This window comes from Aythya fuligula, chromosome 3 (assembly GCF_009819795.1).
Source record: "Aythya fuligula isolate bAytFul2 chromosome 3, bAytFul2.pri, whole genome shotgun sequence".
In the NCBI taxonomy this organism is placed as follows: domain Eukaryota; kingdom Metazoa; phylum Chordata; class Aves; order Anseriformes; family Anatidae; genus Aythya; species Aythya fuligula.
Genome location: NC_045561.1, coordinates 29,521,169 through 29,544,166, shown reverse-complemented (window position 1 = coordinate 29,544,166; position 22,998 = coordinate 29,521,169). Strand labels below are relative to the sequence as shown.

Sequence of the window (22,998 nt, the reverse complement as noted above, 5' to 3'; positions counted from 1 at the left end):
AATATTACTTATACTCAGCTAAAAACCAAACTTAAGAGAGCCTACACAGAGAAAGACTTCTTCACTTTAAAAATCACAAGTCATAGTTTAGAAGAACGCGTTACATCAACTTGTGCAAGTAATGAAAAACTTTCCAAAGTCATGAATTGTAACTGGTACCTAAAAGCTGCAAGCGATCCTTGGCCATTGCCAAATTTGTCATCATTTTAGATTGCAGACGTCGAGCTCGTTCACACTGATCACCTTACAAAGAAAAATCAATGTTAAAACACAATTTGGCAAATTAACCTCTTAAAGAGCTACAAAAGTGACATCCAGACAACCCTCTTCTCCCTCCCACCCCTTAGCTAACCCCTCCACTAAGTGTCACTGCAAAACTAATGAAGCTTTTTATTTAACCAAATTTAGTTTGATTAAATAAAGTTTTCAAGTTAGTTGTCACCATCTCTTTTACAATACCGCTTGTAGAGAGGTGGGAACCTGTTCTCTGACACTTCATGCTGACCTAATATATGCTCCTTTTCACTACATTTTTCTAAACAGCGGTCATATAAATTACATTTTCAAAAAGCTTGAAAAGTGACTGAGAGGCAAGTATAATTCAAAATCATTCATTTTGACAAAACTAAGAGACTTAAATTCAGTTGACCGTGTCCCTTTACAGTTCAAAAGGCATAGAATTACAGGCAATGATATCAGCACTTTAAAAGTGGTCTGTTCAAGTCAAGCTTTTTTTTTTCTCCTCCCAATTCTGTAACTTAGGTTATATCAAATGCCACTGGTGCTGTTCGATAAGAAAAATGTCAACATATACTGTTCACAAACATTTCTAAATATACCTGAGAAACAAAACAGCAGTCTGGCAAAGCAATCTTACATTTTGTTTTGCTTTCTTTTTTTTTTAATATATACATATATATACACACACGTATATATGTATATATATGTACATATGTATATACACACAGACACACACACACACTTATTTTGAGGACAGAGGTTCTTACTGAGTCCTTCACTACAGCTACTTCTCCATTGTGCATATTCCCTTCTAGACTACAGCTTAAAATGTTTCCATATACATAGACTTTCTTCCTGTGTTGGAAGCGTTCTGATATTTTGGCATAAGCTATCTAAAAATACAACATCAGGCCATTCCAAATGACAGAAAATGAAGACATGAACTAAACCACTTCTGTCAGCTTTGGAAAACCAAAACCTGACTCTTAATGGGAATGCCAAAATATTCAGAAAGAAGGTATTTTACTTAAGACTTATTTTCATGAACTGCTTATGACTTTGTACAAGCCAAGAATATTTGGAGTAGGAGTCCCATGCATTGCAGACCAGAATGTTAAGGTAGCACAGAGAAACAGAGCAGTGTTCACCTACAGCTGAAACAAGAAATACACCCATATAAATTCATAGAGCAGGCTGTTCCTAGCACCTTCCGTATTTAGCAGTATCGGTTTCTCGCTTTGAGGAAGCCATAAACCAGAATTAATCAATAAGGCAAATCTTTCCCACAAAACCCAAAACTGGCTTACCTTGACCAACAACTAAGACAGCTATTCCTTTTTCCAGTTCTTCAATTCCCTTCTTATACCATTCAACAGCTTGTTCCTTTTGTCCTGCTTAAAAAGGAAGTGAACCCATTATTTTGCGTAGCGAACTGAAGCTCAGGAATGGTTCCATATAATTGTGTAAAACAAGTAACATGAAGGAAGATATATCGGAACAAAATTCTATGATTTAAAGAAACATTTAAAGGGACACTGTCAACTTTGTAGCTATGTGGTTTCAAATAAGCTTTTCTATTATAAACAGGTATTACACCAGCCTCAAATCACTTTTGCCTGATTTAGGAATCCTTCTCCATCTACCTTAAAGAGATCATCTCTCCTAAAAAAATATACATAGAAAAATTAAAATAAAATAAGGCAAAAAAAGGTATCCTACACATATTCACAATAGAAACGGTAAAGTTAACATTATTTTTCTTTCTGGAACATCAAACCAAGCCATGCCTTTTAATCTTCCAATGATATTCATCAACACAGTAACACTGGAAGCATGGAAATTCACGAAGGAAACCAATGAGCCTGAGATACTCCCCAAGTGAAAGGAGATACCTTTCCTCTGGTTAATTTTGTACAGCAACTCATTTGCCACAGCAATATGTCTTTGTTCATCCTATCACGAAACTGCTGTATTGCAGGTGAACGTCAGCTTCTCCGTGAAATAAAATGCACATAGCGCTGGGAGCATGCTCGTGTACCAACAGCGTCCAAAAGGGAAATTACAGCACATGCAGCAATGAGCACGCCCACACCGAACCCGCACCACCTGGCACCCTGAGATCAAGTGCCCTATCGCAAAGATACTCACATCTACTTCCCATCCCTCCCTTTCTATAAATACTCTCTATTCAGGATATATTTCACTGCACACTGAAACATGCACTCTTAAGGTAGCAATGTCATAACGGAGCGTGCTTTTCCACAAAGGAATATAGCACATGAGGTACCACAACTTAAACCTGACTAGCATTAACAAGCTACCAGTACTAGGAAAAAAAAAATAAAAATAAAAAATAAACCCAGAATGAAATCTTGGTTACCCCTGTTTCAGAAAATATAACAAAAATATTCCTGAATACCAGGTACCAAAGATTGTGTTGCTTCTGCATTCAAACCATTTCGTAACTTCACTCCCAAACCTATTTTCTATGAAACTACAGCGCCAGGAAATTATTTAAATACATTTCCAGAAGCCTCTTAAGGTTTTTCTCTTCCTCCTCTGCAGATGCAAAAATCTTTTAGCAACATTTGGCAAGTTACCATGGGGAGGCAATTCCTTACTTTGCTCTTTTAACAACAGAAACCACAGGAGCAGCGCCTCCCTAGAGCTGCGTACATCACACACCTTGGGAATCGCTTTATTTTTGCCCTCTCCCCACCAGTATCACATATCCTGACTGCTAAAGAGCGCTACTGAAATGAGATAGCAAAAGCTGTGACTTTGATCTCCTCTGCAGCCTTTTTTAAGTTTCCCCTGTCACCTACAGAAGCAGTTTCAACTGCAGTGTAAATTCAGTGCTGCTGAAAGCCATCAGAAATCAAACTGGAGGCGATTCCAGCCACCTTTGCTATTGCCTGAATCGCTCTGCTATTCTGAAGAGCAGCTGCAAATGTGCCCAGCACATCATTAAAATCCCGCTTCCACCTTCTAGCTGGAGTTTTGAAAGCGAGACAGCCAGCCGAGCTGCTTGCAAGGGCCGTGCTCTGGGTCCAAACGGAACAATTTGCCAGCTCTCACTGATGAAGACATGAAACGAGTCCAGGATGTGCCAGGAAGGAGTTAGTTTTCTTCATAGCTGCCTGTCCGCAGCTTTGTTTTGGATTTGTGACTACACCAGCACTGGCAGCGCTCCAATGTTTTGGCTGTTGCTGAATGCTACTTGCACAGCCTCAAGGATTTCTTCTTCTCACTCTACTCCCTTGGGAGTGCAGCAGCAGAATAACCGACCCAAACTGGCCACGGGGATATTCTGTGTCATATAATGCCACATTCAGAAATAAAGACTCAGGTAGGGGAAGAACAGGGCTGGTGTACGTGTAGGGGGCTGACCTTCATTGCTCAGAAACTGGCTAGGCATTGCTCTGTGTGCAAATACGTGGTGAGCAATTGCCTTTCCATCACTTGTTCCCTCCTCTCCCCTTTCCTTCACTCATGGAACTGCCTTCACGCCAGCCCACAGGTTTTCTCACTTCCGCTCTCCTCTGACCCTGCTGAAGGGAATACGTGAGCAGCTCTGCGGGTGCTCAACTGCTCGCTGGGGTTTCCATAAAACTCACCACAGTTGCTGCTGCCTCAGTGTGGTTGCCCAGAGAAAAATGAAGTATTAAGCTTGATTTTGAAAATACCAAAGCAAAAAAAAAAAAACCAAAAACAAAACAACTCAACAATAATTTAGGAGTATAAGTTATCAGAACTGATATGATAACTACTGAAGTATGCACAGCCTCCAGAACAGCAACAACTCCATGTAACTGACAGGGTATTAAGCAGTCCAAAAATCCCAATGTTCATATACTATACCTGGCATATTATTTTCTGTTGGAATTTATGAAAATCTATTTAATTAACAAATAAATTAAAAACTATGCCACATATTCCAGTGGTACAGCTAATAAAAACATATAGGCAAATAACAAGGCTATGCATTAAAACAAAGTGAGCTCCTTTCTCCATGAGATGGCTATTGCGTTTGCAGGGTTAAAACAGCTTTGCAACTGTTTGTGCTAGCAGCAGAGGTTTTTTCTCTTTCAAATCCATGACCTGTGCAACTAATTCATACGTGACAAAGTATCCATGAAGCAAATCACTGACAAGGCTCAGGATCCGAAGGCTTACCCTTAGAACCACCGAGCTACCTGCTGTGGCTTGTACCTGCCAGCTGGACGCTTGGCTACCTGGCACTGAGCAGCCACGGCCACCCCCGGGGCCGCGCATCCCTTGGCAGCTAACCATGATGCCCATGACGCTCTTTTTTTTTTCCCCCCCCTCCCCAGAGATTTCCACCGCCACTCCCAAGCTGTGGAGGCACCGCCAGGCACGCACACTCGGTTTTATGGCCCCTCCAGCAGGCCCTTTCTCCCGAAGGCCCCTCGCACTGCTCCAACCTCCGTCCTCCTCCCCGAAGCCGGGCCGGGAGCGCACTCCGAGGGCTGCCGCTGAGCACCGAGCACCGCCTCACCTCTCTCGTCCTCGTCGATGCGCAGCGCCAGGGAGATGCACTCGAAGGCCCGCTTGTGGCAGGCCCGCACCCTCTCGGCCGCCCCGCCGGGCTCGGCCCCGCCGGGCTCGGCCCCGCCGCCCTTGGCGGCCATGAGGGCGCCGCGGGAGAGGCGCTCGCAGAGCCAGGCGAGGAGCAGCCCCAGCTGGCAGGCCACGAAGCGCAGCAGGGCGAAGGCGGCGACGAGCGGGTAGGAGAAGTAGTACAGGCTGCGCTTCTGCGCCGACGGCGACCGGGGGCACCGCGGGGACCGTGGGGACGCCGCCGCCGCTGCTGCAGCCGCTGCCGCCGCCGCCGCCCCCGCCACGGGGGGAGCCGGCCCGGGCGGCGGGGAGGGGGAGGCCGCGGAGCCGCAGCCGGCTGAGCCCTTCTTCTTCCCTCGGCCGCCCGGGGAATTCATTCACCGCCGTCGCCATGCCCCGCTGCCAGCGACTGACAACAACCGGCCATGGCGGCGGCGACGCCCCGACGACCGCCCCCTCCTCCTCCTCCTCCTCCTCCTCCCTCCCCGCCCTTGCCGGCGCGCCGCGGGCCGGGCCACAATAGGAGGCGGGGATGGCGCCGCGCAGCGACTACAGCTCCCAGCATGCCTCGCGCCGCAAAACAACGGCGCGGCGCCGCGCGTAGCGCAGCAGGGCCTGACGGGAGCTGTAGGCCGGGGGCAGGGTGGGCCCGGGAGCGGCCGCCCCACAGCGACGTTTTTGTTCCTGTGCCCGCTGCCGCCACACGCACCCCTGTGCCCCTGCAGGCCCACAGACACAGCACTGCGGCACGAACTCGACGTTGCCACAGCCCAGAACTGTGCACAGGGATCCAGTCTGTCCCCAGGGCTTACCGAGATGGCAATTAGTGCAGTGCAGCAGCTGCGCCGGGTTAGAGCAAGGAATTAGAGGGGCAGGAGAAGGGCTCAACTAGGGGGACACGCCAAACTGAAATGACTGCTGTCCCAAATGTCTCAATCTTTCGCTAAATTATTATTAAACTATGTTTCTTTCGTGCCTGCTGATGCCACATACAAACATTCCTAGTAAAGAAAACCGCTCCTGGTAACATGCATTGCTTTTCTCAAAGGAGGAGGGCAGCTTTATTTTCAAAACAGTATGAGCTCTGTTAGCACATAAAGCATAGAATTAACACACGCAGCAACATATTCTCGTGACACTCTCAGCAAACCCACCAGTGCAAAAAAATACAATAATGTTCACTAAATACTTTATTTTCTGTATAGTGCAAGAATGATGTGTTTCTATCAAAAAAAAAAAAAAAAAAAAAAAAAAAAAGTGAATTTCAGTGCATCTCTCCTAATGTGTGAAGTGCAAGCAGTACAAACTCCATATAGCACACAGACGTGCTTTAGCAATCCTTAACACTGAAAACGGGAAAAATGGGGCATGGAACTTGCTTTCTGAGAAAACTCCTCAGTTTCTCATACAGCTTTCCTCCCCACAGTGTTACATATTTACTTGCTCACACATTCACCCAGCCCTTCAGGAAAAGGAGAACTGACCTTCCTGAGGACATTTCAGATTCTGTTACCGCACCCAGACAAACTTCATGCTCCATTCAGACACTTCCACTTCCTGTTTTTTTACCTCCCTCAGATGCACACTTATCCCAAATCAGGAATGAAAAAAGCACAGAAAATACAAATATCAGAGAACTATGATCTACATAACGTTAAGTGTTCTGGCATACTTATAATCTGCGAAAGGCCAGAAAATGGGGCCCTCATTTTAACACTGTACAGAAAAAGGGGGAGCAATTAGAGTCTAACCAGACCGAGCTGGGGGAGGGTGATGGAAAGGTGGAGAACTTGTCAGTAAAAATTAAAGGGAGGACTGGGGACCAGGACTGGGGACCAGGACTGGGGACCAGGACTGGGGACCAGCTCCCCAACCCAAATCAAGTTTTTAACCCAGGAGCACTTACCTCCCAGGTTCTGCCGAACAACTTCACGGGGAAGTAGCACCACCAGGGTTTTCCCGTTCTGAGTAGTCACCACCAATGTTACTAGCTCATAGTTTCTAAAACTATTTCACAAAGATTGTAGAAAATGCGATGAAAAAGCAGCCTACGTAGGAACACTGAGTCCATTTCACCAGGACAGTAGAAAAGCACTCTAAGTAACTTAAACTTCATTCTCCCCTGGAGTGGCAATTCTTCTTGTAACTCCTCATGCTTCCTTTATAGCAAAGGCCAAATGATCCCCACCTGGCAGATTTCACTTCACATGTGTGGAGTCATGAAACCTTGTGGAATAGGCTCACCAACCTAGGTTTCAATGTTTAAGGTTCAATTGCTCCTTATCGCTAATAGAAATAACCTGACAAGGGGCTTAGTTGTTAGAGTTGACCTAATGAATTAAATACAAAAGGCATCTAAGGCTCATATTTCTGCTAGTCATTCTGTGAGGAAAATTAGTACAGAGCCTGTTAAAATAAGATCAATAAATTTAAATAAAAGAAAAAATAAAATGACCTAAAAGGCAAAATTGCCGTCATAGATTTTCATCTGTCTAATCACGACAGATAAAGAATATAGCAATCAGAAAGACTTTGCTTGACATTAATGTTGCTTAAATTTGCTTTTCTGAGATATCTTCTTTATGCCGGACTTTTCAAAATCTAGCGCCATGACCTCCGACTGCAGTATTTACTTTGGCTGCATATAAACTATCACGTATAAATGCCAGGATCTGGATCCTCACTCCCTATTCAGGTCAAGGACTGGGCTGAAAGTTTTGGCTTCAATTTGGTTACATGACTACATTGCTGTCATCATGGTTTCCCCTATCCAGCAGCTAAGCACCACACAGCCGTTCACACAGCCGTTCGTTGGCTCAAGGCTTGTTGAAACTGGGCCAGGGGGAACAATGGCAAGGCCGGGGAATAAGGCAATGGGGCTGAAGTGCATGTACACCAATGCACGCAGCATGGGTAACAAACAGGAGGAGTTGGAAGCCATCGTGCAGCAGGCAGGCTACAACTTGGTTGCCATCACGGAGACGTGGTGGGACCAGTCTCATGACTGGAGTGCTGCAATGCCTGGCTATAAGCTCTATAGAAGGGACAGGCAGCACAGAAGGGGTGGTGGTGTGGCTCTCTATATTAGAGAGTCTTTCAAGGTTGTAGAACTCGAGGCTGGGAATGACAAGGTCGAGTCCCTTTGGGTTAGGATCGGCAGGGACAACAAGGCTAGCGTCCTGGTCGGGGTCTGCTATAGACCGCCAAACCAGGATGAGGAGACGGATGAGGAGTTCTACAGGCAGCTGACAGAAGTTGCAAAATCTTCAGCGCTTGTACTCGTGGGGGACTTCAACTTCCCTGACATATCCTGGAAGCACAACACAGCCCAGAGAAAGCAGTCTAGGAGGTTTCTGTGGAAGAAGCTTCCTGACGCAGCTGGTTAGTGAGCCTACCAGGGGTGGTGCCCCGCTAGACCTTCTCTTCACAAACAGAGAAGGACTGGTGGGAGATGTGGTGGTTGGAAGCTGTCTTGGGCAGAGTGACCACGAAATGGTGGAGTTCTCTATTCCTGGTGAGGGCAGGAAGGGGACCAGTAAAACCGCTGTATTGGACTTCCGGAGGGCTGACTTTGAGCTGCTCAGGACACTGGTTGGTGGAGTCCCTTGGGAGGCGGTTCTGAAGGGCAGAGGGGTCCAGGAAGGCTGGGCGCTCTTCAAGAAGGAAATCTTAATGGCGCAGGAACGGTCTGTCCCCACGTGCCCAAAGACGAGCCGGCGGGGAAGAAGACCAGCCTGGCTGAACAGAGAGTTGTGACTTGGGCTTAGGAGAAAAAAGAGGGTTTATAATCTTTGGAAAAGTGGGCAGGCCACTAGGGAGGACTATAAGGATGTTGTGAGACTGTGCAGGGACAAAATTAGGAAGGCCAAAGCTCATCTGGAGCTCAATCTGGCTACTGCCGTTAAAGATAACAAAAAATCTTTTTACAAATACATCAGCGCAAAACGGAGGACTAAGGAGAATCTCCATCCTTTACTGGATGCGGGGGGAAACTTAGTTACAAGAGATGAGGAAAAGGCGGAGGTGCTCAATGCCTTCTTTGCGTCAGTCTTTAGTGGCAATACCGGTTGTTCTCTGGATACCCGGTACCCTGAGCTGGTGGAAGGGGATGGGGAGCAGGATGTGGCTCTCACTATCTGCGAAGAAATGGTTGGCGACCTGGTACGGCACGTGGATGTGCGCAAGTCGATGGGGCCGGATGGGATCCACCCGAGGGTACTGAGAGAACTGGCAGAGGAGCTGGCAGTTCTGTCCATCATTTATCAGCAGTCCTGGTGATCGGGGGAGGTCCCAGTTGACTGGCGGCTAGCAAACGTGACGCCCATCTACAAGAAGGGCCGGAGGGCAGACCTGGGAAACTACAGGCCTGTCAGTTTGACCTCAGTACCAGGGAAGCACATGGAGCAGATTATCTTGAGTGTCATCACGCAGCACTTGCAGGGCAAGCAGGCGATCAGGCGCAGTCAGCATGGGTTTATGAAAGGCAGGTCCTGCTTGACGAACCTGATCTCCTTCTATGACAAAGTGACGCGCTTGGTGGATGAAGGAAAGGCTGTGGATGTGGTCTACCTTGACTTCAGCAAGGCTTTTGACACCGTCTCCCACAGCATTCTCCTCAAGAAACTGGCTGCTCTTGGCTTGGACTGGCGCACGCTTCGTTGGGTTAGAAACTGGCTGGATAGCCGGGCCCAAAGAGTCGTGGTGAATGGAGCCAAGTCCAGTTGGAGGCCAGTCACTAGTGGCGTCCCCCAGGGCTCGGTGCTGGGGCCGGTCCTCTTTAATATCTTCATCGATGATCTGGACGAGGGCATCGAGTGCACCCTCAGTAAGTTTGCAGATGACACCAAGTTAGGTGTGTGTGTCGATCTGCTTGAGGGTAGGAAGGCTCTGCAGGAGGATCTGGATAGGCTGCACCGATGGGCTGAGGTCAACTGCATGAAGTTCAACAAGGCCAAGTGCCGGGTCCTGCACCTGGGGCGCAATAACCCCAAGCAGAGCTACAGGTTGGAGAGGAATGGTTGGAGAGCTGCCAGGCAGAGAAGGACCTGGGAGTGATGGTGGATAGTCAGCTGAATATGAGCCAGCAGTGTGCTCAGGTGGCCAAGAAGGCCAACAGCATCCTGGCTGAACTTCTGAAGGAAGAACTTCTTTACCGAAAGGGTTGTTAGACATTGGAACAGGCTGCCCAGGGAAGTGGTGGAGTCACCATCCCTGGAGGCCTTTAAAAGACGTTTAGATGTAGAGCTTAGGGATATGGTTTAGTGGGGACTGCTAGCGTTAGGTCAGAGGTTGGACTCGATGATCTTGAGGTCTCTTCCAACCTAGAAATTCTGTGATTCTGTGTTCATCCTAATCCACAACTTAGCACCCTACCAGCTCCTAGGAGGAAAATTAACTCTATCCTAGCTGAAACCAGGACAGCTGTTTTCTGGCAGGTCATGGGGAGAAGATTGGCTGGCTTGGGGGAGCTTCCGTACACGTGGCTTTTAGGCTGCAGCCAGCGTGTTCCTCTAGATCTGGAAGTTTGAAGATGGCTGAGTGGTTGGAAAGCTGCCTGGCAGAGAAGGACCTGGGAGTATTGGTGGATAGTCGGCTGAATATGAGCCAGCCCACTCAGGTTCTCAGGTGGCCAAGAAGGCCAACAGCATCCTGGCTCGCATAAGAAGCAGTGTGGCCAACAGGGCTAGGGAGGTGATCGTCCCCCTGTACTCGGCTCTGGTGAGGCCGCACCTCGAGTACTGTGTTCAGTTTTGGGCCCCTCGCTACAAGAAGGACATCAAGGTGCTTGAGCGAGTCCAGAGAAGGGCGACGAAGCTGGTGAGGGGCCTGGAGAACAAGTCCTACGAGGAGCGGCTGAGGGAGCTGGGCTTGTTCAGCCTGGAGAAGAGGAGGCTCAGGGGCGACCTTATCACTCTCTATAGGTACCTTAAAGGAAGCTGTAGCGAGGTGGGTGTTGGTCTATTTTCCCACGTGCCTGGTGACCGGATGAGGAGAAATGGCCTAAAGTTGTGCCAGGGGAGGTTTAGGCTGGATATTAGTGTTATATATGGAGTGGTAATTCATGTCGAGAAAATGGTTGATATTAATAAAGAAGGGGGAGATTTGGGAATGGGGCTATGGGGGTTGGAGAGCCCCGTGGCTGAGATAACATTAGACTCTTAACGACGAGGCCATCAGGAATATAAAAGAGTTTAGAGGGAACGAAGAAGGGTGATTCAGGAGACTCCATGCAGTCTCCGGTTTCTTGTTCTCCAGCTGGTTCTCTTGTTCTCCAGCCGTTAAGGCATGGATGTTTCTGGGTGTTTGCTGTTGTTGTTACATTCCAAGTTGTTTGAGCAATGAAAAGTTGTTTTGAAAAGAACTGCTGTGGAGAGAAGGGTATAAGAGCGGAGCCTGCCCTCAAGATTAAAAAAAGGCAACACGATGAAGTTACATCAATAAAGAAGCAGGAAAAGGAAGTGAAGAGGAACAGGCTGGCAGAATGGAGACCAGGACGGGAACAGGCATTTTGATTGCCTCATGAAGATAGGTTCGGCCAGACTCAGCAAACTGCTCAGAGAAGCTCGTACAGAAAGTCGCTGGGAATAGGTGCACTGGAGCTGGAGAGAAGCTCAAGCTGAGAGAAGCGGACCTGTGCACACAACTGCCTCTTGCTGGTAAGCAGTTGCACATTATGGGGAATCATACGTCCTTAGGAACAAAGGCTGTCCTGGTAATCTTACAGCTCATTCTCCTTATTAACAATCGGACAGTTTATTAGCCTGAAATATGGGACCAAACTGAGGTCAAGGTGTGGGACTCTGCAACTAAAAATGGCAAGGTTGCAGTGGGATTGCTCGGCACCTGGTGAGCAATCTCTGAGGCATTAAAGAGCCCTCTGTAGCCACAGTCAGAAGCATGTGGTTTGCCAGATATGAGGGAGCTGCGGGCTCCTTTACTGATCCGACTGCTACGCCATGGGCCCCTCTGCTGCTACAGCCATCGAAGGCTTTTGCTGTTCCGCCCCCTGGTGACCTGAACGTGCCTTTTGACCCAGGCCTATTGGCCTTCACAAGGAGATGGATATGCTTTTCTTCGATCTGGGAAGAATGGGATACATAAGGCCTGAAGACCAAGTTGCTTGACAACTTAAAGCGAGACATGTTGTTCAAAGGGAATGGAAAATGCAGACTTGTATGTAATCAAGAAAACGAGTCGAAAACGGAGACTGTTGAGTCGTGGAACTTGGAGGATTGTTTGTTACCTTTCCTGATTGTATGTGTGTATAGGCATACTAGCGTTTAGTATGTAAAGCAGCGTTCTGTATATTTAGAATGTTTGATGTTCGTGTGTGCGTGTTGGTGGAGCATAGACTGCCTGCATATCCAGCACTGTTTACTTGCCTTTTATACCTTTTATAGCTTTTATACCTTTTATAAATATTTGTTTTATAAATATTACAAAATTCAGATTGAGTTGAGACCTCATTTATAACATTAGGAAGAACTTCTTTACTGAGAGGGCTGCTAGGCATTGGAAGGGGCTGCCCAGGGAAGTGGTGGAGTCACCATCCCTGGAGGTCTTTAAAAGACGTTTAGATGGGGACTGGTTAGTGTTAGGTCAGAGGTTGGACTGGGTGATCTTGGAGGTCTCTTCCAACCAGGTGATTCCGTGATTCGTCACCATTAAGCACCATTAGATCGCGAGTGACCGCGCGCGCGTGGCTCCCCTCATTGCCGGTGCCCGTTAGGGTCAGAGGGCAGCTCCCTCACGGGGGGGCTGTGAGGGGAGCAGACCCCGCCCAAGGCCAGGCCCCTCGCAGTGCCCGCTGGGGGTGGGCGGGGCTGAGCCTTGCGCATGCGCGCGGCGGTGGCGGCGCGGCGGTTTCCGTGAGGCCGAAAGGAGCCGCGGCGGGCGGGGACCGGGCCCGGCGGTGCTGGGCGGGCGGGACGGGGCCGTGCTGGGTTGGGGCGGCCGCGGCCCCGTGTGAGCCCCCTGGCCGCGTGTGCTGCCTCCCGGGGTGCCCGTGCTTCGAGCAGCGCCCGCGTTTGCAGCCATGGAGGCGGAGCAGATGATGGAGGGGCAGCCGCAGGTATTGCGCGGGGCGGGGCGGGGCGGGTGGGGCCGGGGCCGGCCCGTGCGCCCCGCTGAGCCCCGCCGTGCCCTGCCGTGTCTTACAGGTGCCGGAAAACCCCCACGCCGAGTACGGCCTGACCGAAAACGTGGAGGTAAGGGGGGAGTGGGAGGCGGAATCCTGATCGCCAGTGAGGCTGCTGGAGCTAAACTTAAAGCGTCATGGCCCTCGGGGGGAGGTGGAAGCTGCGCCAGGAGGCGGCAGGTTCCTTCGTGGTAATTGCTGCCGAGGTAGTGCCTGAGCCTTTCCGTGAGGTTTCTGTAGGCGCTCTCCTGTGATGGTTGTCTGTTCCGTAAACATGTGATGCCACAAAAAGCCAGACAGGCTTTTACGACAGGGAGGGGAGCAGGAGGAGTTGATGGCATTTCTAAGAAATTATCAAAGGGAGGAGTTCCTTTAGTCCTGCTGTAAATAAGGATGTTGGATCTGAATAGTTCAGGCTAGCTTTAATTACTTACCCTGAGAGTAGGCACAATCCAGTGTGGCTGCTCCTGGTAGCCACGTGGGTTAGGTGTTTATTTACTCTGTGATGTGTGTTTCTTGCTCACTAGGGAAATGCCTCCTGTCTTTCTCCATTATAACCTCATACCATATGCTAAGATCATGCAGAAACTTTTTACACATCCTTTTTACTGATCTCCCTGAGAACTGTTTGCCTTGATACCTCAGTTTCCATTACTGAATTGTAACCTTATCCATTGGTTGCACTGGTTGTTGTGTTGAAAACATTTGGTTCACTGGCAGTGGTAGGTGTCCTTTCTTGAGCTACAGTTACCAGTTTCAAGATAATTCAGTGGCTTTTGACCAAAAGACTTGGAAGCATTTTGTGTATCTTAAAGTATCCATCTGTGCTTCAGTAGAGTGGGGTCTCTTCTGTCAGACTACACCTACATTTCTGATGCTTTTAGTATTTGTGTTGGAAGTGCATGTGTGCAGGAAATATTCGACTGGGACTGCTTATAGGAAACTTAGGACTTCCTAACGCTTTCTCAAAATGTAAGAATTAAGCAGAAGGCTCCTCTGGTTTAGGTTTGTCCAAGGAAAACTGCACACTTAAAATCATTTCTTTATATCTTTTTTAAAACTTAAGTGAACTTGCAGAGAAATGTGTATTATTTGCACTTGTGCTTCAAAGTAGATCTTGCCACTGTTACCAATGTTCATTTACTTCTTACTCCTCCAGAGGATAGTAGAAAATGAAAAAATAAACGCAGAAAAAACATCAAAGCAGAAGGTGGATCTCCAGTCGTTACCCACGCGTGCCTACTTGGATCAGACGGTTGTACCGATCTTGCTACAGGGACTTGCTGTTCTTGCAAAAGAGAGGTAAGATTCTGAAGTCTTCCGTCTGTTCTTAGGAAGAAGGTAGGTCTCAGACTTAAGCAGTATGTAACTTTTTCTGATCTCATACACCAGATATGGTCTTGTTAGCATCATGGTTGTAAGAGGTGATTTACAACAGGTTCATAAATACTGTGGGTGAACACAGCAGGATGTGCTTCTCAACAGAAGAGTTATTCAGTGAATTTCTCATCTTCCAATGAGGTGTGCTACTGCAAAGTTTTTGGAGGGAGAAGAATATTTCTCATTTATCTTGTCATGTAATTCACCTTATAAGGGAAGAAGTTGTTCTAGTTGTGAATGAGATTTCAATAGTGTTTGATGAAAAAGAGTTCAATTTGCCATTCAAAAGAAAGAAACAAAGACGAATGTGGCCTGACGTGCATCTTAGTAAGATTTAAAACACTTTTTAATGGATGAGGGTGACCCTACTGTGTCTGTAACACAATAAGAAGCAAACTGATGATTAATCTTTTCAGTAAAGGCTCTTCTGCGAGGTGCCCCATATTTCTCATCAGTCAATGGAGAGGTGAATTCTTCAAATGTAACAAATAGGTGTTCACCTTATCCAAATGAACTTGTCTGAACTATTGGTAAGTCCCATGGCATATGAACCATTTCTCCATTTTGCTGAAATACCATCAAAACCTGGTGCGATGACCACAACCACCTCACTGTACCTATAGCCAGAAGAACAACCAGCAGTGTCTTAACCTCAGAAGGAGTTGTGAATTTGAACTAATTGTGCAGGCTGCAAAATAGGCAAAAGAGCATTTAGGAAGGTACACCCTGCCCCAGAGGCAGGATACCCATCTTCAGTTGCCAGCTGTGGGAGTTGTCCTGCAGACTGAATGCCATTTGGGAGGCATCAGCACCACTTATATGAGTCTCTTGGTGTTCACTAAAGGAGTGAAAAGGCACCTGTAAGCAGGAGTCCAAATGACAGTCTGTGTAAATTTCCAAAAGTCTTCTGGCACAGTCTGTCACGAAAGGCTTTTAAAGAGAGTAAATTGTTGTGGGACTAAAGAAAAAGCCTTTATATGGATGAGGAACTCGCTGTGCTATACAAGACCTAGGGTAGAAGTAAACGATGCATTTCCATGGTGAACAAAGCTCAGCACTATAGTCATGGAAAGGATCATTTGTAAAAATTTGAAAAAGTGGCTGATGCCAAAACTTGCTAATGATGCTGGTGGAGTTTTTACAGAATGTGCTGTTCTGTTCTTCTTCGAAGTTGATCAATTTGTAAATAATTGTCTGTGAACTTTATAAAGTAACCATTACGCTTGTGAAAAATATCTTTAAATTGTTATTTATGTCAATGCATTGCTTAGTCAAAGCAAATTCTGAATGCTATGATTTAGAAATCGAACGGGTACAAACAAGCATGTTGCTATTTAAATACATATTTTTCTTAATTTTGAATATTAAGTGTAATTGCAAGTCTCCTGTATTCTAGTACAGTGTGAAAAAGTAAGAGAAAGGAGTGACAAGGTGGTGAGAAGTATGGAATGCCAGCTGTGTACAGAGTGGCTGGACAGACAGTGCTGTAACCTGGCAAAGAGACTTCTGAGTGACAATATATTAGGAATCTGTTAAATCATGAATAGCATGGAGGCAATGGATTGCAGTGGATTATTACTGTTATGTAATCTCTTCTATACGGTAATCAGATTAAGCTACCAGGTAGCAAATCCAAAATGAACAAAAGGAGGTGATTCCTCACAGATCACATAATTAAGCTACATAACTTTTTGCTTCAGGTTGAGGACTTACAGAATTTCATAAGGAACCAGCAGTTCTTTCTTAAAAACCTACTGACCAGATGTAAACTGGAAACTTACTGGGTTTGTCTAGGTAGTTGGCCATCCCTGAGTCAGTGCTTCCAAGTGTTGGAGAGGAGTTAACGTTGCTTTTCACAGAAGGTAATTAGTTCTTCAGCTACCTAGTTTCATATAACAAAAAAAAATAATTACTTCTTTACTTTTCTTTACAGACCGCCAAATCCTATTGAATTTCTAGCAGCGTATCTTTTAAAAAACAAGTCACAATTTGAGGACCGAAATTAACTCCACTAAAGTGAGGACAATGTGGCTGCTAGACTGAAATGCTTATTGGTCGCAATTTATTTTCTGCTGTAAAAATCCTTTAGAAACATGATGTCTTTTTTAATCGCACAATTTGCTTTACCTTCTGAGTTATTTAATAAAGAACACTTTACATTTCATTTGTTCACTTGTTTTAAACTAGCTGGTAAAAGACTTTGAAAATAAAGTATTGAAACTGCACTATTGGATGAATGTCTGAATAATTCCCGGGGCATACATCACCCGAATGCATGAAACAGAAAGCAGTAATTGGTTATGGGAATCATGCTGGTGATCTTGTCTATAACTTAATTTGGTTTTATTTAGCACCCTTCCTGTGCAAGGTACCTAAACAGAATGCAAACTAATTAAAAATAGAAGTGATTTTGAGGATGGATTGATTAAGTAGAGAGGAGGGAACTTGCAGATCACTTGCCGTGTCCATCATTTTAGATGCTTCTATTAATGAGGTTTGCTGTACAGCATTTGTCACAGATTTCCCATGCGTGGTGTGCTGGATTTAACCGTTTAATATAGAAAAAAGTCTGAAGGGACTTAAGATTCTGTAATTTGGTTCTGTAATTCAATTATCTGTACTGCTGATCCGAGTTGGTGCATTCTTTCTTTGTCAAATATAATCCTGATCTAACCCAGTAAAATACTGAATCTCCTGGGTTGTTTTTTTTTCTTTAGGTTTACTAATGTAATTTTGTTTGTTTCCCATTCTTAACTTATCTTCTGAGATAGAAGTAGAGATCTTAAGAGATTTGAAAAAAAAAAAAAAAAAAAATGGGAAAAATACCCTGAAAGCTATGGAAATAGGAATATTGTAGCTGGCAAACAGGCTCACAAGGTTGTTGGCAATGTGTGCAGGGACTAGACAGCCCTCAGAATTCCTAGTTCTCTTTTCTGAAATATGTAACAAGGAGCATATGTTCATTAGTATTTGGTATTAGACTCCAGAAATAGATTAGTATAGGCCAGCTTTTCATAGACCACAATGACCGTAATTTGTCTGACGGTCATCAGAATGGTACTTGGTTTCTGTGAGTTGTTTATTTAATCAAAATCCTGATTTTTATTCAAATAAACTTCAACATTGACATCTTACCATTCAGTGTTTCTTACTTAATTGATTTAATGTAGCAAACATAAAACCTTGTAAATTAAATTACTGCTGCAACAGTTAGAGGTTTTCCTGTGTAAGATTAAAGACTGCATAATTTGTTTAGTAATCTATGCATAAATTGACAAAAGAGAAGCTTAGAACTCACATTGGGCCTGTGACAAGTTATAGATATGTACTGTATTTGCAGCACTAGTTGCAGAATTAGTGTAGTCCAAGAGGAGTAAAATTGGGAAACAAAAAAAATGGAAAGAACTGTAAACCCAAACCCACTCCTATTTTGGAAAACACATAAAAACTCTGGAACGAGGTTACTAATTCTATCTTGTTATGGTGAACACAGTCTCTGTCAAACACTGACACTTAAAGACACTGAAAGAAAGGATTTTAACAGTGTTTTGACTTACTGGAATGAATACTACCATTTAAGTGAAGACGAGGAGACACCATAAAGGTTTGATACTGCTATTTTTATTGCTAAAGCAGCATTCCAGAGTTTGATCTGTTGGTAACAACATCTCAAGACTGTAAGACTTGTCAAATCTGGAAAAAAATAATCTATGCTGATCGCAAATTTCTACGTTGAGAATTTATGCAAGGCCTTACAAAAAGAAGGAGCTCAATCATTAGTTTTCCGCAGACAGAGCAATTTGCTTAGAACATCCAGCCTTGCCTGAATTCAGAACGCAAATAGATTTCTCAGCTTGCGTTAATATCCTCTAGGAGTTGCACAAAAGCTTGAAAACACTCTGGCTTTCTGTACAGCTCTTGGATGGACCTAAAATCCCTAAGCATTAGTGCAAGTCTTCAGGTGAGCTGTTCCTGACAGCAGTGCACCAGCTATTCAGCTGTCACCAGCACTGTTGAGTACACTGCTGTTGTCACCTGCTGTTGGTGTACCTGTTGTCTGGTGCGCTGGTTGTCACCTGCTGTTGTTTTCCCATCTAGGCTAGCTCAAGAGAATCAAAAAGCCAGGCTCGCAAGGTGATGACGTTAAAAGATTTACTGATCGCAGGGTTCTGTTCTCGAATCCTGAAACATGTTGTCACCGGAAAATGCAATTCGACTTGCCAAATACTTATTCATCTCCAACTTATTATCTCCAAAATCAGTACAGTTTTTAGAGCTATCTATTTAGTTTTCTGAAGTTGTGTAGCTATTGCGAATGCAGTTTGATCAAAACAATATCCAAGGCTCTCTCCCCATCAGACTTTCTAGAAATAAAGAACTGCTTTCAAACAAATGAAAAATCAGAAAAATTCTGACAGTTGCAAGCAACTGCAAATGGTGGGTTGGAAAAGAAACACGAGAACAATTCCTACGTGTAAAAAACTTGATAGAATACAGGTTCTGATTTACTCATGTCGTTGTGCTAATTATGTAACAAATAATTCCTAGCCAAGCCTTAGCTTGTGTTCCCCGTTCAATTTAATGTAGTCAAGATTCATTTGAAGAGTGACTACATAGCCTAGATCACAGGAGTACAGAATGCCAGACGTTATAGCAAGAGGCATTTTACTATGATGAAAAGAGCATCAGCACAGTGTCTGCTACTGTTCGCTATTCAATTAAAGTTTTAAGTGAGGACTTAAAATATAAATGGTGCGTGAGTAGCTAGAGGGAAGCTTACAGCAGTACCACTGTGACGTTGACCTGGAATGTGCCAAACCCCTCTTCCCAATGTGCTTTTGTCTCTCTTCCTGGAGCTGGCTTTGCAATTGAGTGTGATAAACCAGTCTCTGTGAGGAACCTAAAATGTTCAAAGTCTATTGGATCGTTGTGAAGTTTCTGCTGGAGAGCATGTGGCCTTCCTTTTTCTCTGGTGTACATAGAGGCATCTGTAAGATGGATATTATCCTCTTACACGAGCTGAGATGCTATTGCTTACATGGGAAATGGTAATGTTTCCCTTGTAAGGGGTATGAAGTTTGGGGGGCCTGCTTTTAATACCTGAAGGAAGGACTGCTAGGAACAGCAGGTTCCTTGGGTGGAGAATGACAGCTGGAAATGACAGTTTGGAAAGAGGAAAAATAAAATAGAGTAGCAATGACAGGTTCCTGAGAAGGGAGACAGGAAGTAAACGTTGTGAAAAGCATGACAGGAAAGAACACAAAATGAAGCGTATGCAATGGGACAATGAGAGCAAGGAACAGGACAGCAACAGACACAGAAAGCTGGGCCAGTTGAAACCCTGTTGTGCCTGCCACCCACGCTGAGCACAGGATGCTACTCCAGGAAACCTTGCATGCTAAGGGCACTCTAAGTGGTAAGCTATTCTTGCAGCAACTGCCTTCAGGCTTTTCTTCCAGGTAAGGAAAAAGTTGCCAACAGAAATACATGTGAGGCGGTTGTCTGTGCTCAAAGGGTGTGCTGACCTGAGGGATCTTCCTGTGCGCTGCGTCTGCTCTGCCCTGCACATCAGAGAAAAATGATTGAAACTGATCTAACAGGCAAGTGCTTCTGTTACCTCTCCTACAAATGGCGCTCAAAATAATTGCAGACAAAGCAGGAGTATCTCTCAACCTAACTCGTGCTCCAACAGCATTCCCTGAAAGCTGAGGCCAGTTTCTCAGCCTGTGGCTAGAACATTTTCCATACCTCTGAGTCCTGAGCAGGTGGAAGCCGAGCGCTGCCTTCTTCTTTTTACCTGAAGAGCTGCCTGCTTGTCTGTTTCTGCCTCTTTACGAGCTGTTAAACAAACAGTTCATGATCAGGACGTGATCGTTAAAAGCTTATGAAGAAACAACAAATCGGAACACTAACCACTGAATGCTGCTTATGCTCACCTGTGATAACGAATGATGGAAAAAATAATCCTCCTTTCAGCCTTGCCAGTGGAAACTGGAAATTCCTCCTGTGGTACTACAGATGACAAGCTTTGGCAGGCAAAAGTACAAATTGAGGAGGATGTCCTCCAGTTTCACTGGGCTTTGAATGGACAGCCCCAGTTGGTAATAGAGGACAAATATTCACCAGAAAACAGGCTACTGTAGTGTTTGTGGCATGTGCCACAAGCAAAGTATTAGTAAAGTAGCCTTTGTTTTCTATGACCTGCTAACACTGAGCTGCACTTATTCCTCTGCATCCACAATGATATTATGTTCATGTTATGTAAAGATTTCATCCTAGTCTACACCTCATCTACACTGAAGGAAGTAAAGGTTTATGAGAAAAGCAAGGGAGAAGGAAACTTAAAAAGAAAGCATAAAGAGGAATCCATCCCAAGGTGATGGACAACAATAAAACCAAGAATTATTTAAAAAGGCAAGCTGAAGAAGAGAACAGACAAAACAAAACAAAAAAACACTACATAAAGAAATGCAGTAAAACCAGAAAAAAGTCACTTTGAAAAACTAGTATGCTTGTAACCCAAAACAAACTCAGAAGGCTGTGAGAAGGGTGTTTACTTACCAAAATTGTAATATGACTGTAAAAATGGCACAGAAAACGGCAGCAGAGCTCTGATAGATGATCCATGACCTACAGTAAAGAAAAGGCAAATAATTTGCTTGCTGTGATTACATTAATGGTGTCTCTCAAGAGTGCATGTGGGTGTATTTGAATGTCTAGAAATACACAAGGCGCTTGATTATGTGGCATTGGTGCTTGCCTCTTCTTATACAGAAATTGTAATCTGATAGCAATGTTTTTACTCATTACGCGCTCTAGATTACCACTTGGAAATTCTTATCTTTTAATTTTAAAGGAGAGGAATTGCTTAGGGAGGTGGAAGCTCTTCCTCTACATGGTAGAAAGAAATACCAGATAATTAAAAAAATAATAACCTCTAATTCCTCTGAAATAGAATTCCTTCTAGCAGCCTCCTCAAGCTGTTCTTGGGGGACTGTGGGACAACAGTGCATCGAAAACTTGAATTATACCCCGGCACGGCCTTTTTGGTAGGTATATAATCACAACTCTTACTTTTCCCCCACAGAGTAAAGATTATACTTTAGTTTATTGAGGTTTTAGTAGTCTGGTCAGGAAATATTGTCGGTGCTGAAGTTTGTGTAAAAGATTTGAGAATTAACTCCCGTTTATAAAAATGGGAATGGTAACTGCCAAAATAGTTTTATGTTACATCAGTAAGGCAGGATAATGCTGCTGGTCTCGGCAGCGGTTATAATTCACATTAACCTCTCTCAAAGCACTATTTCTAAAATAACAGCTGAGTAATGAAAGGACAGGCAGAGCAGTGAAGGCCACTGCAACCGTTCAGCGTTTGCTGGGCTGTTCAGTCCCCGTTTCCTCGCGACACCCCGTCACGCACGCTGCTCGTGGGACACCGGTTGTTATCGCCCCCCCGTTGCGCTGGGAGGCCCGTGTCACGGCTGGATCCTCACGCCTCACCAAGCGCTGCCCTGCAGCACCAGCCGTGCTGCTGTCAGGACGGTGCCTTTGTCCCCGCATTTCCTTTGTTCCGCTTTCTGAAAGACAACAGCAGCTCTGCGTTTCGCACGCGTGTATGGCCTCGGCTGGAAGGCTTTCCGAGGCCATGCGGCGGCACATGGGATGGCAGAGGGGGAGGACGCGTCGCCTAAAATCGCCTTTCCCCTTCCCCCTGTGGAGCCGGCCACGCTGCCCTCTCCAATTCCGCCTTGTTAGCTATTTGGGGCTGAGCTTGGCGTCTCCATGGCAGCGCTCCATTCACCGGGCTAACGCGACATGGAGGGGCTGGGGCAGGAAGGATGAAGCAGGGGACAGTCAGAGGCGCAGATCTCCACAGATGCACCCCCGCAGCCCTCGCCGCCTGCCGCAGCAGCTCGGGCACGGGGAGCTCCGGGGCGCCGAACAAAGGCAGGGGGCTGGCTCCCGCTGCGCTGATGGGAAACACAGGGGAGTGAAGGGGACGGGGGGGCAGGGGCGGGGCACTGCGATAACGGTGACGGTAACGGTAACGGTAACGGTAACGGTAACGGTAACGGTAACGGTAACGGTCGCCGCGCGTGCACAGCGCGGGGTGGGGTGTGTGGGGGGGCAGGGGGCGGGGCTTCCTCTCAGCCCCCGCCCGGCCTCCCCTCAGCTGACCCCCGCCCGGAATCTTCCCCTGCCGCTCGGAGACACGGCCCGGCCAATCAGCGCGGCAGAAGCGGCAAGCACGGCCAGGGGCCCGGCCAATCCGAGCGCGGCTCTCCCTTCCGGACCCCGCCTCCTTCCCCCGCCCCCCCCTCTCCCCCGCGCGTCGCCGCCGCTCCATCCCGGCTCCGTCACGGCGCTGGGCGGGCCCTCCGCGGCGCGGCGAGCCAATGGGGGCGCTCCTTCAGCTGCAGCGCCCAATGGGGGCGCGGCGGCCGCGCGGCCCCTAGCGCACGGCAGCCGAGCGGGGCCAAACCCAGCGGCGGCCGCGGCCTCCTTCGCTGCGCGTCCCCCACCCGCCCGGCGCGGAGTTGGCGGCGGCGGCGGCGGCCCCGGGCTTCGTCCCCGCGCCCCCCCCCCCGGGCCCGCGCGGGCCCCGCTCCGCCCCTCCCTCCCCTCCCCTCGCCCTCCGCCCGCCGCCCCCGGGCGCCTCC

The 22,998-nt window shown here is 46.6% G+C and overlaps 2 protein-coding genes across 2 annotated transcripts in view; one reads left to right on the top strand and one right to left on the bottom strand.

Moving 5' to 3' along the window:
• Positions 1 to 5,235, bottom strand: part of SPAST (spastin) — a 31,401-nt gene extending 26,166 nt beyond the window's left edge. The window contains exons 1-3 of the mRNA XM_032184123.1: positions 4,760 to 5,235; positions 1,548 to 1,634; positions 160 to 243 (exon numbers count right to left, since the gene is read on the bottom strand). Of these exons, the coding sequence (XP_032040014.1) occupies positions 160 to 243; positions 1,548 to 1,634; positions 4,760 to 5,198 (610 nt within the window). The 5' untranslated portion in view covers positions 5,199 to 5,235. The remainder of the gene's footprint in view (positions 1 to 159; positions 244 to 1,547; positions 1,635 to 4,759) is intronic.
• A 7,457-nt stretch (positions 5,236 to 12,692) lies between these two features.
• Positions 12,693 to 17,130, top strand: DPY30 (dpy-30 histone methyltransferase complex regulatory subunit). Its single transcript, XM_032185639.1, has 4 exons — positions 12,693 to 12,892; positions 12,981 to 13,028; positions 14,118 to 14,260; positions 16,272 to 17,130. The coding sequence occupies exons 1-4, from the start codon at positions 12,857 to 12,859 to the stop codon at positions 16,342 to 16,344; spliced, it is 300 nt and encodes a 99-aa protein (XP_032041530.1). The 5' UTR covers positions 12,693 to 12,856; the 3' UTR covers positions 16,345 to 17,130.
• The last annotated feature ends 5,868 nt before the right edge of the window (positions 17,131 to 22,998 follow it).